At 39.8% G+C, this 15,045-nt stretch overlaps 2 protein-coding genes and 1 long non-coding RNA gene across 3 annotated transcripts; 2 read left to right on the top strand and 1 right to left on the bottom strand.

Moving 5' to 3' along the window:
- Window positions 1–1,498: 1,498 nt before the first annotated feature.
- Window positions 1,499–6,648, top strand: LOC103395386 (ras-related protein Rab-38-like). The gene is made up of 3 exons (XM_008333088.2): window positions 1,499–1,931; window positions 4,703–4,980; window positions 5,799–6,648. The coding sequence occupies exons 1-3, from the start codon at window positions 1,703–1,705 to the stop codon at window positions 5,946–5,948; spliced, it is 657 nt and encodes a 218-aa protein (XP_008331310.1). The 5' UTR covers window positions 1,499–1,702; the 3' UTR covers window positions 5,949–6,648.
- A 93-nt stretch (window positions 6,649–6,741) lies between these two features.
- LOC112488642 (uncharacterized) lies at window positions 6,742–9,440 on the top strand. Its single transcript, XR_003052949.1, has 2 exons — window positions 6,742–7,250; window positions 7,520–9,440. It is a non-coding gene; the product is annotated as an uncharacterized LOC112488642 (long non-coding RNA).
- An 868-nt stretch (window positions 9,441–10,308) lies between these two features.
- On the bottom strand, window positions 10,309–15,039 carry LOC103395385 (transcription regulator protein BACH2-like). Its single transcript, XM_008333087.3, is given in 7 exon segments — window positions 10,309–10,676; window positions 10,707–11,079; window positions 11,166–11,372; window positions 12,695–13,604; window positions 13,606–13,916; window positions 14,365–14,622; window positions 14,976–15,039. Coding segments are annotated over 5 exon segments (1,932 nt in total). The 5' UTR covers window positions 14,602–14,622; window positions 14,976–15,039; the 3' UTR covers window positions 10,309–10,676; window positions 10,707–10,812.
- Window positions 15,040–15,045: the final 6 nt, after the last annotated feature.

Below are 15,045 nucleotides of genomic sequence, written 5' to 3' on the forward strand. Positions count from 1 at the left end.
GAAAAAAATAGTGGACCAAAACATTCTCTCTCCTCAGGACTTCTCTGAACCAAAATAATTTCTGCTGAATTTTCAACATATTTCGTAAATGCATGACGTTTAAACATTTGTAATGCGTTGCTTTCACATTTTTGCACAAGTCCAACTAGTTTAGGATCAATGATGACAGATGACAGTGAAATTCTAGTATTAAATGGATATTTATGTGTTTTAGGAAGAGTTGTCTGCCCCGTTGTTTTTTCCTTTATACTTTTTTCTTGTGATGGCTTTGTTAGGAGGTTTGAAGCAGAGTTTCAAAAATGCAGCTGCCAAACTAAAGTTGTGAAGATATTGTTTTGTTACAGGTCACACCCCCTGATATTCACAAAGACGAGGGGTCGACGATGTAAAACAAAAACAAAAGGTAAATGACAGACCACGCTTACTTTTCTGAAAGCACTAATTCGTCATACAGTGCTATCGTCTCAGTACTGGCAGAAACTGGTCAATCATATAAAATGTTCAAAGTTTTCAGTTATAGTGCTTTAGTACATTATATTTTTCACGATACCTGTACCTATATCTGGCTAATCTTCTCCTTTTGCAGTTAATTTTTGTGTCCAAACATTTATATTGATTATAGAGAGAGTAGATTTATGTGTTTTCATCTTTTAGCCATGTTGTAAATATTCAATAATTCCCTGCGTGTCTCACCTTTATTTTTTTATCTCCTTTCAGGAAGACTAGACTCATTGTGTGCAGACCTGGATCATGTGCAGTGGTACCTTTTTTTTCTCTCTCTTTCTGAGTTGATCTCTCTCTCTCTCTCTCTCTTTCTGAGTTGGTGTAACTTTTATAAATAAGACGAAAAGTGTGTCAAAACGGCTGAGTGATAACCGTTAGAACAGGAAACGGTGAATGAGGTTTCTGGGCCACTCTTCATTAATTAAGGGGATCCAATCTCCCTGATGTTGTTAATTGGTTAGTACCGTTAGTCACCACACAGTGGTGGGAAATGTTTATTCATAGCTTTGATGAGCTGAGGGACAGAGTGAAGCCACACAGAGGCATCACCGTTGTTTATCATGGAAATTTACCCAACGCTGGGGTAGAAGCAATTATGTAAATGAAGGTCAGGGGACAGTCGTGGGCCCTGGAGTGGTTTAATGTCACTCATTAACTTATCAACTAACTATCCTTCCCTTAGCGCGTTATAACTTGTAGCTGTTTGAAGATAACAGTTATTTCTAAGTTAGTTGTATACATTTAATTTATAAAATTTCAAATTTATATTTAGACCTACTAATCTCAATTTGTTTTTTTAATTGATGGTAATCTTTATTTATTTATTATATTTTATATTAATTTTATATATGTAAAGTTTTATATATATATATATACTAACAGTAATGATTTGTCTGATCTCCAACTAACAGAAGTTAAACGTCTGAACAGCAACAGTAACAAGTGTGTGATGTTAAAGGGCTGACCAAGTCGCTGCTGCTGCTGTTGTTGCTGTTGTTGCTGCTGTTGCTGTTGCTGTTGCTGCTGCTGCTCTCGGTAAAACTCCGTGCGCACTGCAGGCTGCGCACTGTGTGCACCGTGGCGTGGCGAGGTCACACGTTCTCCCCACTGACACTTCCCTCTAGAGACGCGCACAGAGAGGAGGACACGGACACCAGGACGAGGCGTCTCCACAGAGTCCGAGGTTCGACCCGCTGACATGACCAACCACCCTCCCCAGACCAACGGCATGCAGAGCCTGCGGACGGAGCACCTGTACAAGGTGCTGGTGATCGGAGACCTCGGCGTCGGGAAGACCTCCATCATCAGACGCTACGTCCATCAGACCTACTCCAACAACTACCGAGCCACGATCGGAGTGGACTTCGCCCTGAAGGTGCTCAACTGGGACAACGAGACCGTCCGGCTCCAGCTGTGGGACATTGCAGGTGGGACTCACGAGAACTTCCTTCGTCTACTGTCTGAGGTTTTATCATTAGAACCGAGGCGCAGTTGTACCTCGGTTCTAATGATAAAACTTTAGACCTGGAGACCGTTATAAACTGCTGTACAAATATTTTTATAAAAAGTCACAAAATTTAAGACATGTCAATGTTATTTTTGTTAAATAACACAAAAAAGTTATGCAACTGAACTACCGCTCTCCCCCAAAGTTAGCAAGATAGAAAACAGGAAGAAATGCAAAAAAACAAAAACAAAACAAAAAACATGTTAAATATATACACAGTATACATATAATATTTATGCTTAAGAAAGCTGTGTATTTAAACGCTTACTGTTAGCTACAAGTTAACCAAGAAATGGCTTAAAGAATAAGAAATATCAAACAGCAAAGGGTGTGAAAAATTTGTAAAAAAAAAAAAAAAAAAGCTAGAGTGGAAGTAAAGTTATCAATTATTATCGGTTATATCCAAAATGGCAAATAATTATTCTCCTTGAAGGAGCACAAATGACTTATGACTAAAAATAATGCATTCACTGCAAGTAAATCGTGATTATTAATTTTAAAAAATTTAAACTAAACCAAGTGCCACAATCAGTCCCCGGAGCCGTATTTTGGACATACCTGATCAGTGGCTGCCCTTGCTGTCATTGTAAACGGACAAATGCGTGTCTTCAGGTCATTATTTACTGCCTGCGTTTGTACCGTGTTCAGGTCTAACGTGCTGAATCGATGGGGAAGCTGCGTCAGGATGTTGGAGTTTATCTCTGATCTGACAGTGAGGCGTGACGGCGGTTGTAAAGTTGTGAAACGTTCACAGCCTCAGGGCCCAGTGTCACTGTGGACAGTAGTAGCCCCCCCCCCCACTCACGCACACACACCCTGCCTCCCCCCTCGTACTCACTGTCTCTCTGTCATAAACACTGTTCGTCATCCACTGTCATTGAGTCATTGTCTCAGGTGCTGCATCATGTGATCAGCTTCATGTGAGGGACGTTTGAAGCCCAGTCACAGGAGCATCACACAGACTGAATGAATCCACACACACACACACACTAAACCACATGCTCAACACAGATGATTAGTTTGCAGTAAATAGAATTATGTCTCCCATTTGTTTGTGGTGTTTACTGTATCTGCAGCAGCGTAACTCATAGCTGCTGCTCAGCTCTAAATGTACTGAAGTAATATCTGGTCTTTATATCTGGACAAGTGAAGGTAAAAGTAAAAGCTGTGAAATGACATAAAATGTACCAGGCCTTGAATTAAAAAAATAACTAAAAATAAGCTTAAAAAAAAAAAAGAATTAATATTATATTTAATTAATAAAAAAATTGGCTTAAAAATTATCTAAACTTTCATGAAACAAAGTGCTAAGAAGTTAGCATAAAACATGAAACAACGAATCAGACACAAAAAAATGTAAAGGAGTGGAAAGATTTGGCCGAAACTCAAATGTCATTCCTACGTTTGTAAATATTACTTAAAATACAGAATCATTTTTATTAAAAAAAAAAAAAAAAAGCTTAGCAGCATTTAAAGAATACTGGAAGGTAGCCTTAACTTTTAAACCACTAGAGACATAGCTAAGTGTTAGCCCAACTACAAAACGTAGCTCAGGAATTCTGAAAAGCCTAAATTATCTTCGACATTAACCTGGAGATAAATTAAATGTTGCTAAAGTCGCCGACTTTTACATCAAGTCATGTGTGCGATTTGTGCAACGTCCGGCGTTCCATGTGATCAGAGGAGATCATTCAGATGTTCTGCAGCACAGAACTCATAGAGGAAGTGCTTGGTCATGACCAGTTTTCCATTTCCTGTTAGTCATGGTTGATACAGGGCAGTGTGTTGTCTGTCAGACTGACACTCTTATACATGTTTAAGTGCTGCAGCTGGAACATTATAGACACACACACACCTACCTGCAACAAACACACACACATGACACAGAAGAGCACAAGCTGCAGGGCATTGTTGTAATTACAGCTCCTCTAACCTGCTCCTCCACACAATGTTTGTGTTGGTTTATTTGTTTGAACGTTAGCATTAGCTATTAGCTAACATTACTTTTTCACCCAGGACATGGTTTTGCTCCCATTTAGCTCTCCTGTAGTAGCAATTAGCAATCAATAGACTAAATTTGATTTATTTACTTATTTTTGTGTGTTTGTTATCTTTGGTTTCTGTCTAGCTTTGAGCACCTTAGGATCTAAGTTTTATTCTTTTAGCTATCTTTAAGGAGTACTTTTTTTCTTTAAGTCCACTAATATTTAACTTTTAACAGTGTCTGAACAAATCTGTTATTGAATATACTTAAATTATATTTTGACTTTACATACACTCTAAAATTTACGCTACCGTTTAGCTTTGCTATGTGGATACTGTGCTCAAAACGATGGCGATTTTATTAGATATTTTAAGGACATTTTATTCCAAATGGGTTTTATTACTTCTTCACAAACATGGAGTTATTTCTGTCTGCACCTTTGAGAGACATTTTCTTTAATTCGAGGCCAGTTTTCATTTCAGCTGATCTTTGAGCAACAGAAACAAACGTCTTCATTGACCGTGTCGTGAACAACGTGACTGTAGGAATGTGATGTTGAATGGGAACTCAGACGCTGCAGACTACAGACTGGATGTCAGCTGGAAAAGTTGGATCTGCTCCCAAATAGTTGGAAAACAATGTGATTCCCTCAGCAGAGAGGACATGTGTGCAGCCTGATGGATTTCTTTTTTTTTTTTATGTTCCAGGTCAGGAGCGATTTGGAAACATGACCAGAGTCTACTACCGCGAAGCCATGGGCGCCTTCATCGTGTTCGACGTGACCAGACCCACCACCTTTGAGGCGGTCATCAAGTGGAAAGAGGACCTGGACTCCAAACTGATGCTGGCCAACGGTCAGAGCATCGCCACCGTGCTGCTGGCCAACAAGTGTGACCAGGGCAGAGAGCTGGCCAGCAACGGCATCAAAATGGACCAGTTCTGCAAAGACCATGGGTTCGTGGGCTGGTTTGAGACCTCAGCTAAGGTAAGAGGACCAGAGGTTTCTTATAAGAGATATAGAAAGTTACCCACGTCAAAAGAGAAAACATGGGGACGTCATGAGAGATTTTAGCTAACCTTTAGCAAACATAGCTAAAATTAGCCAACAATAGATATTAGGTAGCTATAATGCTAGCAATTAGACTAAAATCTAGTTTACTTTGCTTAACATTACAATAAAATTTCACCACTATATTGAAAAAAATATATAAAAACTATGAGTTAATTCTAAGTCAAAAGTGTTTCTCAGACATTTTTTTTTGTCACCTGATCAATACACTCACAGAGATTGTACTCCAGACCAACTGCTCTGGTTGTGGATTGGAGTCACTGACAAAAACAGACGACTCCACAGAGACAACAGGAATTTCGTACCGTAATGTGAATTGGCTCGGCTAGATTTACACTGCAGCTTCAAAACCTGGTGTCGAAGAATTACACAATCTACAGAATTCAACACCGGATTTGAGCAGTTATATTTTTTACAATTTACTGATTGAACACCACGTACATCCACGGTTGTAGCTTTACATGAAAGTTTATAGGAACAGCTGAGTGACACCCATGTTGTTTTCCAAACTCTGGGGTCACAGGTCATTTACTGGTTATATATATTTTACATGTTTTGTGAGTTCATTTATGTGTGTATAAGTATTTGTTAAGTATTTTCACGTTTTGCTGTACAACTTTGTTAAGCTAGTATATATAAAATGTGTTCACTTTTAGGCCAAAATTAGCCTAAAAAATTTTGACTTTGTGGTTTTCAGTCAGAAGCACATGACCTTACGCCTCCTTCTCCTTCAGGACAATCTCAACATCGCTGAGGCTTCAAACTGCCTGGTCAAACACATCATGGCCACGGAGAACGACATCCTGAAATCTGTGGTTCCAGACACCGTCTCACCACAGCTGGACTCCAGGAACCAGTCGAGCTGCTCGGGCTGCTTCAAATAACTGCAGGACGCGGGACGCCAAAGGAGTCGGTGAACGGAGTCACACACGAGGACAAGGGAGGACGAGCCGAGCAGGTAAAGTTCTTCCCTGAGAATCTGAAGACCTTCTGAGGAAACCGTGAGTTTTTCTCTGAAGTCGCAGCCTTCAGACTGATGATACATGAACTCAGACGCTGCAGATTTATTGAAAACACTTTTAGTATCTCGGACGGAGGAACTGAAGATTTCACTGCCGTCGCTTTCTTTGACAAAGACTGTAAAAATGTGTCAGATACACTGCTAATATTTGGACTTGAGGTTCCAGTAGTTCTCATGCTGAGAGAACAGAACTGGAGTCAATGCTCTGCAACCTTGGGCGTACGCTTACATTTTAGCTTAAGAAAAAAAAGGGGGCAAAAAAAAAACCTCACAACAACAAAAAATAGTCGTGTCGAAATTAATATGTTGATTGCGTTAATTAATTCGTGCGATTTTAACACATGACACCATCCGTTGTCCGTCCACTTATCGTTGCTCTAACATAGTTAACACAAATGTTGTTGGCACACAATGTGGGGAAAAATAGTTTTATAGCTTGGAACTCTATGGAATAGTGAAAGGAAAGTGCCTTAATTATTAATGAAAAATTGGAATTAGGATTAATCATGGTTATTCCACAGCTACCTTGTTATTCATCTGTTGTAATGGATGTAGTGGATCAACAGCCCTAATATATATATATGTGTATATATATATATATATATGTGTATATATATATATATATATATATATATATATGTTTTCTTTCTCTGCGACCTGACTTCAAATGACCCTCGACCCAAAATCAGTCCTAGACCCGATGGTTAGGAACCTCTGCTGTTCAGCTACATGACCTGTAGTAGTGATAAAATGCGAAAGGTGGTTGAATAGGTTACACTTCTCAAGTCAATGAAAATGTATTATTCTTGATCCTTTTCTGAAAAAAAAATATGCGCACATTTATTTAAAAAAAATAAAATAAACCATACGATTATAAGAATCAGAATGATTTGTTGGAATATTTGTGGGTTTAAATGTTTACAGGTGTACAGGTACTCACAGAAACTGCAGTATCTGCATTAGAAGCCCAGTACATTTCTTATCTAGGGTTGATTTTTTTTTTTTTTATAACTCTTAAGCTCCTTCAGCCGTAGCATCTACAGTCTATAGATAGTATTCTTCTAACCTGGATGCTCTGGTGAAGATGGTTCACGGTAACCATGGTAACAAGAGCAAGGCTTTATTTTATTTTTACATTAACTTATCCACCAACATCCTGCTTCAGGTGGCGCTTTGGCCCAGAGGCAATGTCTCTGTCATTGGTGTGGAACCCCAGGGTTCACCTCCTGGGCAAGTTCGAATCCCGGTTAGGGCGGTTGGTACCTTCCAGTGGACTCACCACCCACAGGAAGGTTTGGTACGGTGCAATGTGATTTGGGTGGAGACTGCTGCCCCCGCGACCCGGTAACGGATAAGCGGATGAAAATGGATGGATGGATGGATCCTGCTTCAGTTACACGTCTTCATAACTTATCCACCAACATCCTGCTTCAGTTACACGTCTTCCACTCTTTTAAGGCTGTGTTTACGTGGTTCCTCCTCTTTGTACTCACTCTTTTAATCATCTTGATTTTCTACTAACGACTAGTTACCTGGTTTGACCACAAGGAGTTTTTTCTCAACAGCTTTGCTTTGAATCTTTTGGTGGACAAAAAGAAAATGTCATCCTATGCTTAGGTTTCGGCTTCTTGTGGCTAACCATTAGGCGTGTGCTATATTTCTTGCTACCTTGTTTCTGTTTCTAGGATGCGCTTTGATCCGATGGTTAAAATGTGGCAAATTGTATCTAAAATTGACTAACTTTTAGCTTACTTTTAGCAGTTCCAGGGATCATTTAGTTACATTTGCTGTGTATTGGCTAACCTTTGGCTTCTGTGTGGCTAACCTTTAGTTGTCTTTGGGCTGTGTTTGTTCTGCTAATTTGCGTTCACTACAAGCTTAAGGCTATTTTCCCATTAACTTGTTAATGTTTTCTCTTATCTACATTTACTTAGATTTTTTTTTTTTTAGGTACTTTTTTTGGCTGTAATTCCCAGCATTTTCCATCTAAATTACCTTGTTGATTCAAACTTGTTCATCTCTGCTCTGGGCCTTATTTACATGGTGGAACAGTATTTTGTAACCTGAAAATGCTCTGTCGTAATCATTGTGTCGCGTCAGTAACTGCTGTTTATTTTACTAATGATTAAATCTGTATATTCAACAAAACTTTAAATATCTTTCAGCTTTAGCTAAGCTATCTGTTCTTTGGCTAAGTGAGCCACGGCTAACTAAGCGTAGCTAACTTTATATCATATAGGCTGCCTGTATTTTTCTAAGCTGTGTGAAGTGACGCTGTTGTTAGATTAGATAAAAGCAACATTTCCGTAGAAATTATCTTCATTTTAATGGTAATTAAGTGATAATGATCGGGACAGTTGATTTCACAGTGTCAGCCCTTTCCCCCCCTCCCCACACATTTATGCTCCATAACAACATTGTGCAACAGTGCCATTCTTTACCTCTGACCTGGGACCAGCAGTTGTCACCGCCTCATGATCACTGACAATGAAACAGCGTCTGACTTTTATTAGTTTAGACTGAGATGATCCAGGACTCCCAGGTTCTCATTAGGACGCCACATGACTGAGTGGATTATTGTCTGCCTGAGGGATTAGATTTATATGGTCATCTGATTTTGGCTACGAAAAATCTGCATCTCCGCCAACTCGTTAAAACCCGTCCAAATCCAAAAAAACACTGTTTGAGCAGCGCTCAAGGAAACTGTCGTCTGACGTCCATCAAACATTTGAGGCTAAACTGACAAAAACACAGCGGCTGGCGCAGATCTTTCAATACCCGTTCAATACGGGAATTATGAGCTGGACATATTGTTCTTTGTAGTTTTCCAGCTCTGCCAGAGAACCACCCACGGAAAACACCCACATATTCACACGCACAGCTAGAAAAAGACAGCAGAGAAGAAGGAGAAAACAAAAAAAGGAGCAAATGACGAGATGAGTCTCACAGAAAATAAATATAAAAACAATCATCGACAGCACAGAGAGTTAACCAGCTAATTAGTACAAATGACACAGGACTTTGGGGTAAACAGCCTTTTAAATATCTGGCAGAGAGAATATACCGGAACTGACATCGGTTTAATTAACGTTATTATAGTGGAATCAAACGACAGTTGAAGGTAGTCACGTGATTTGGTTATTACAAAAAGTGCCTTCAAGGATTATGGTGTAGTAAATGAAATGCCCTTGTCCCGGGCCTTACAATTCCAGAATGATCACATAGCGTCCTCTGCTGGCCAACTAACGAAAATACATTTTCACGTTCTTATCTATAATATTTTACGTGGGTAAAAGAAGACGTAGACTTAGAAGAAGTAGAAAAATATATTAAATAGAAATTCAAGTCAGTTCTTTAAAAAAAAGACAGTTCTATTTTAATTAATTTGTTTTTTCATCTTTGTTTTTTTTTTTAAACAAAACTATATTTAGGTTGTTGCTGTATTTCTGTTCATACAAAGACTCTGCCACTAGAGGGCAACAAACACCAGTGCTTTCATTCCATCGCATTGTAATCGCAGTCAGACCGGTGTGAAAGAAAAACAGAAAGTTTCAAAACACATTTAAAGAACAAAAAATAAACGAACAGATATTTTTGTACTAAGATAAAATATATATTTTTTCACTAATCTACTTAACCGTTAACATGGAACAAAAATATGAATATACAATATGAACAATTAATACAGTACAATCAGTGTTGTCAAAAGTACTTTTTTGTTGGATTAATGCGTGATTGCAAAAAGTTACACAAAGTGTTTCAGACGTGAGGGAAAACGAGTAGCGCTGATGTGGAAGTCTATATATAAAAATAAAGTAAAATAGTTGTTGGTTCACTGTTTACTGTCGTCCCTGAGTTAAGGGTCAGCCACGAGTCCCACAAACAGTGAATTATACTGTGACTAAACAATAGGAAACAAAACAAAAACAAGTTCGAACAATATTTTCTTTATCTTCATCGTCTGAAGTCTGAGTTTTGTTTGTGTTGGTCCAAAAAGATTTGAAGAAATGACGGAGGGGAGGCCACAATGACGACCTGAAATGTGTGAGGCTGACATGAGGCTAGTGTTTAACTATAACGCGCGCACACGCACTGTGTTGACTCCTCTGTTGTGACCGAGAACTAGAACTGCATGTTAGCTCAAGATAACGATAGTAGCTAAAAGTTAGCAGAACGTAGCAGATGTACTAAAATGTAAAGGAAACAAATTAGACCAGAGTTGAGGACAGATACAATTATATACAATTAGGTAAAATAACTCGAAGGAAACTAACCAGAACACGGGACAGTGACATCAACTAGCTAAAATATTCAAAACTGCAAATTAGCGAAACCTTGAAAAATGTAAACATAGTTACTGCTAATAGAAATCTCTAAAAAGATAGCCTGGAAGCTAGCCAAAAGCTAACCAGCTAACCAAATGTGCATGTACATCATAAGGTTTGCGGTCTTTCCCAGAGTTTGATTACAAATGTACACAAACATGAAATATTTTTTCAGCTATTCTCAGCTATACTCCTCCTCATTATAAAGACAAAGCACATGGGTGACCAGCAATTATCAGCAATTATTAATAATTAGCAATTATTATCAAAGCACATGGGTGACCAGCAATTATCCAATGCCACCCTTTGGGGGCGCTACAGGCGATATTAAACAGCACAAGTCAGGAGCTTTCAGTTTTAAATTCTCCTTTGTCCAACATGAGTGTCTTCAGTCTGTCTCATCTACACTGAGTGAGGACTCTCTTCTGAACTGGTGTTGGACAAAGACAGTGAAGACGAGGGCTGTGACAGGAGGGCGTCCAAGTGAGGGAAGAAGGAGGACAGGGGACACTCTGAGCTTGAGTACTTAGCCAGTACCTGAAGTTGCTCCGGCTGCAGGTTGGCCTCGATGCAGACCCTCTGACACAAGGTGGCGACGCTGTGACTGGTCTTCTGCTTCAGCTGGTCCAGGTGGCTCTTCTCCATCACCAGCTTCTCCCTCTCGGACTTCTGTGACCAATCAGCACACAACGATCTCGGTAACGCTTCAAAGTGAACAGACATGGACAACAACACTCAGACTAATGTCTCTTTACCAGTTTGTTGATTTCACACTGCAGGTTGTAAATGCACTCCAGTTTCCTCTTGCGGCAGCGCCGAGCAGCCAGTCGGTTCTTGCTGCGTCGCCTCATGCCGTGGACAAAGTCGAGCTGCTCCTGGGTCAAGTCCGTCTGCTTCAGAAGCTGCTGGAAGTCGTTCCTGCTCAGGTCCATGATCCACTCCACAGAGAATGGCAAGTGAATCTTCAGACAAACAGAAAAGAATGGATTTAATTGATAATTGTCCATTTTTTTTTCAATAAACTTTTTTTTCTTGACTATATCTTAGTCAGATTTTAGATGATAACATATAGATATTCGGCTTTTGTAGAAAATGGTGAGCATTAATTTGGGCTAACGTTATCTTTAGCTTCGCTCTCTGTCTTCTGCCAACCCCCCTTATCTTAGCTGTTTTATTTATTTATATTTAGCTATTTTTTACTTATTCAATAACAAGGCTATTCTCAAAACCACTTTACCAACTTTTTCATTTTAATTTCATACTGAGGAGGTTATCTCTATAAACAATATACTACAGATAACACTTCACAAGAGGAGCAAAATCAAGCAATATAATATTATATATATATAATATATTTAAAAACATTTTTTTATTTAGCATTGTTGACAGGAAAATTATTATTATTATTTTTTAAGCCAATATTCCTTGTGGTTTTATCAGAATTGTTGCCATCTTTTGACAAACATTTAGCTATTTATCTTGAACCCAAATATATATTGTATATTTATATTATGTGTCGTTTCCCCTCTGGAGAATATGAATTTCTTTAAAAAGGAACCATTTGTAAAAAAAGAGGATGAAAGAAGAGGATCCTGAACTTGAAAACAAAACAAAAAAACTAAATATTTTCTTCAGGTTCTGTGTTTCTGCTGCTGCTCGTGTTTCAGGAAATGTTCTCACATCAGCAGCAGAACAAACTGGGAAGGCGATTATCTAGTGTAAATATCCTCAGTTCACACTGATGTTTTGTTTGTTGTCTTTGTTTACTGTTGACATTGTTTTAATTCCTAACAGATTACACGGGTTTTGGACGCTTGGTAATCTCCAAACCTTTGATCTGCACCATAATCTGGAATATGTGGATCCTCACTGTGACCTCACGTCGTCAAACAGAGCAGAGTTGGACTCTGAACCGTCTCACATGCCCCACACTCGTGGACCCACACACACACACATCGTCTGTGACTGGTGAATCATTAGCCCTGCACTGTACAGCCCTGCTCCCTGTGATGAGGGTAAGTCTTATCTAAGATAAACAGAATAGTAAGTAGCAAAGTAAGAACTCTGTTTGGCTGAAGACTGGTTTGGCAAAAAAAGATAATCAAAATACAGCACAGAGAACTAGAGATTAGCCAAAAGGTTATATATATATAGTAACGTGAAGTAACAGCAAAAACAACAGTTTTGTTACTTTAGAAAAAAGTTCTGAATTCTAACCAAAAGAGTTTAAATGTATCAAATAAATCCATAAATCTGAGAGATCAGGAGAGCAGGAGCTCCTCACCTGCTTGGCTCTCTCTCTGGCGTTGGACTCACTGTCTCCTTCAGTTTCCGTCTCTGATTCTCCGTCGTCTCCTGAGTTCAGGGATGAAACCCCTGAGTGAGACGCTGCCTCACTCTCAGAGACGCCTGTCACCTTCCATAAACATCTGCTTTGGTCCAAATCTTGAAGGAAAGGACATCCTCCACCTCCACCTCCTCCACCACCTTCACCTCCGTTGACTTGAAGCTTCATCTCCACAGACTGTATCTGTCCACATGCAGCTTGAGAAGATCTGTCCAGGACTCGGTCTTGGACATTTATCTCAGATGCTGCATCTCCAGCATCATACACCGACTCTGTCTCTTGGTTCATTTTTCGTCCAGCTCGTCCTCTGTCTTCTCGACCGCTGTGTAACATGTTCTCCGACTGTGCCTCGGACTCTTGCTGTGACTTGGTCCCATCTTCAAGATCTGTTAAAAGACAGTCTTGCCCCAGGGACTCAGTGGTCAGGGTCCTCAGGGGGCAGTGGTGTAATATTAACCTGGATGACCTGTGACCCACCACTGGGTCTTCTTCTGCTGAGGGCTCTGTTTTAATTTTATTCACATGGCTCTGCTCTGAGTCTTCCTGTTCTTCCCTGAGGACAGAAACGTCTCCAGTGCCCGCAGCATCTTCCCTGTTCTTCACACTTTGTTCAGAATTCCACGGCTCGTCACAGTAAAAATAACTGCTATTTTTACTGACGTTCTGACATTCATTCCTGTCTCCTGTGGCCAGATGTTTCTCCGTGACGCAACCATCCTTCCCACATGCTAACTGGAACTTACGGTACTTTGGACATTGCTTGAAATTATCATTTCCTCCCTCAGCTGCAGGTGCAAACACACCCGAGCTCTTCAGACTTCCCATTTTGGTGGTAACTGACTCTCTGCATTGTCGCGCCCCGAATCGGTGAGTCAGCAACTGGTTTTTCTCCTGACACGTCCAACACTGCTGCATCAGACTCCGTGGAGTTGTCTGCCTTGGACTGTTTCTTCTTACAGCAGGTCTTTCTAGGAACTGGCACAGAGTCCGTGTCGTTGGAAAAGAACCTCGGGAGCAAGAAGTCAAAACAGGCCTCGTCCAGGTCTCTGAAACCAAGTGTGGACGCCGCATTACGTATTTCCAAGACACTGTCTTTGTCAAAGAGGAGTTTGGAAGTGTAGGCAAACTTCAGCAGCGGTTCAAAACCAGCAGCCGACACCTGTGGAAGAGGAATGATGAACAGTTCTGTTCTTGTTTTGGTTTGTTTTTATTATTTTAACAACAAATCATGAAGAAAAACACATCTTAGCCAGAGTTTAAAACCATTCAAAAGAAATATTCAAATAAATGTAAGTGAGAATAAAATGAAAAAGAAAATAAAGTTTCTGCAATAATATCAGGTTTTAAAACATCATCTTAGAGAAAAGGCTGTGGTCCAGAAAAACTGTTCCATGTGCCATAGATGGACTGTGGTCCATATTTTGAACCTACTGTTTCGCATGTGGTCCATATTTTGAACCTACTGTTTTGCAAACAACAAGTATTTCTTGATATTTAAAGTTTCATAAAACAGCACTGAACAAATTTACACAATGGAACTTTTTGAGTTCACTGTATTTTTTCAGAACACTCCTCGTGTAGCTACGATATTCATGTCTTCATCTCACCTCCGCAGGTAACGTAATCACTGCCCCGTGCTGTGAGAGGGAGGAGATCCTCAGAGCAAAGTAGTCTCCACAGGAGGCCAGCACCGAGCGGTGGGCCCTGAAACTGTGACCCTCCACCAACACCGTCACATCACACAGCACGTCAGAGCGACGCTGCTCATCCAGGCGGCGCAGCACTTGGCAGGAGTGCACCGTTGACTCGAAGGTAAACACAGAGGAACGAGGAGTAGCTGACATGGCCCCCAACTGAGGCGTCTCCTGAAGGAGGACAAACAACAATCACACCGTACGATACTGCAACATTTCTGTCCCATCTATTGAACACCTAACTTTGACATTAGTGTCCCATTTTGAATGCCTTAGTTAACAATAACATTTTTTTACCTTACTCTATGCAGCACTTTACTACTTTGACATTTTTTGAACTTTTTATTTATTTTTTTTACAAAATGTCATAACATTACCAAAAGCAGTAATTTTTTAGTATTTCACACGTCCCACTATTGAACAACATCTTTATCTTATTTTGAATTCCATACATTCTGGCCTCCATTTAAACATTTGGATAATAAATGAAAAACAACATGGACAAAAGGACTAAAAATACTTACCTTGAACCGATGACTTTGATAATCCAAGTGACTTATAGTGACAGAGAAAGTCCCAGCTGTTGAACACACA

Source organism: Cynoglossus semilaevis, chromosome 19 (genome assembly GCF_000523025.1).
Source record: "Cynoglossus semilaevis isolate Cse_v1.0 chromosome 19, Cse_v1.0, whole genome shotgun sequence".
NCBI classification, from domain to species: Eukaryota; Metazoa; Chordata; class Actinopteri; order Pleuronectiformes; family Cynoglossidae; genus Cynoglossus; species Cynoglossus semilaevis.

Coding starts and splice junctions, on each gene's coding strand:
- LOC103395386 (XM_008333088.2), top strand. CDS start 1,703: ATGACCAACCACCCTCCCCAGACCAACGGCATGCAGAGCCTGCGGACG. Junction 1,932..4,702: donor CCAGCTGTGGGACATTGCAG/GTGGGACTCACG, acceptor TTTATGTTCCAG/GTCAGGAGCGATTTGGAAAC. Junction 4,981..5,798: donor GGTTTGAGACCTCAGCTAAG/GTAAGAGGACCA, acceptor CTTCTCCTTCAG/GACAATCTCAACATCGCTGA.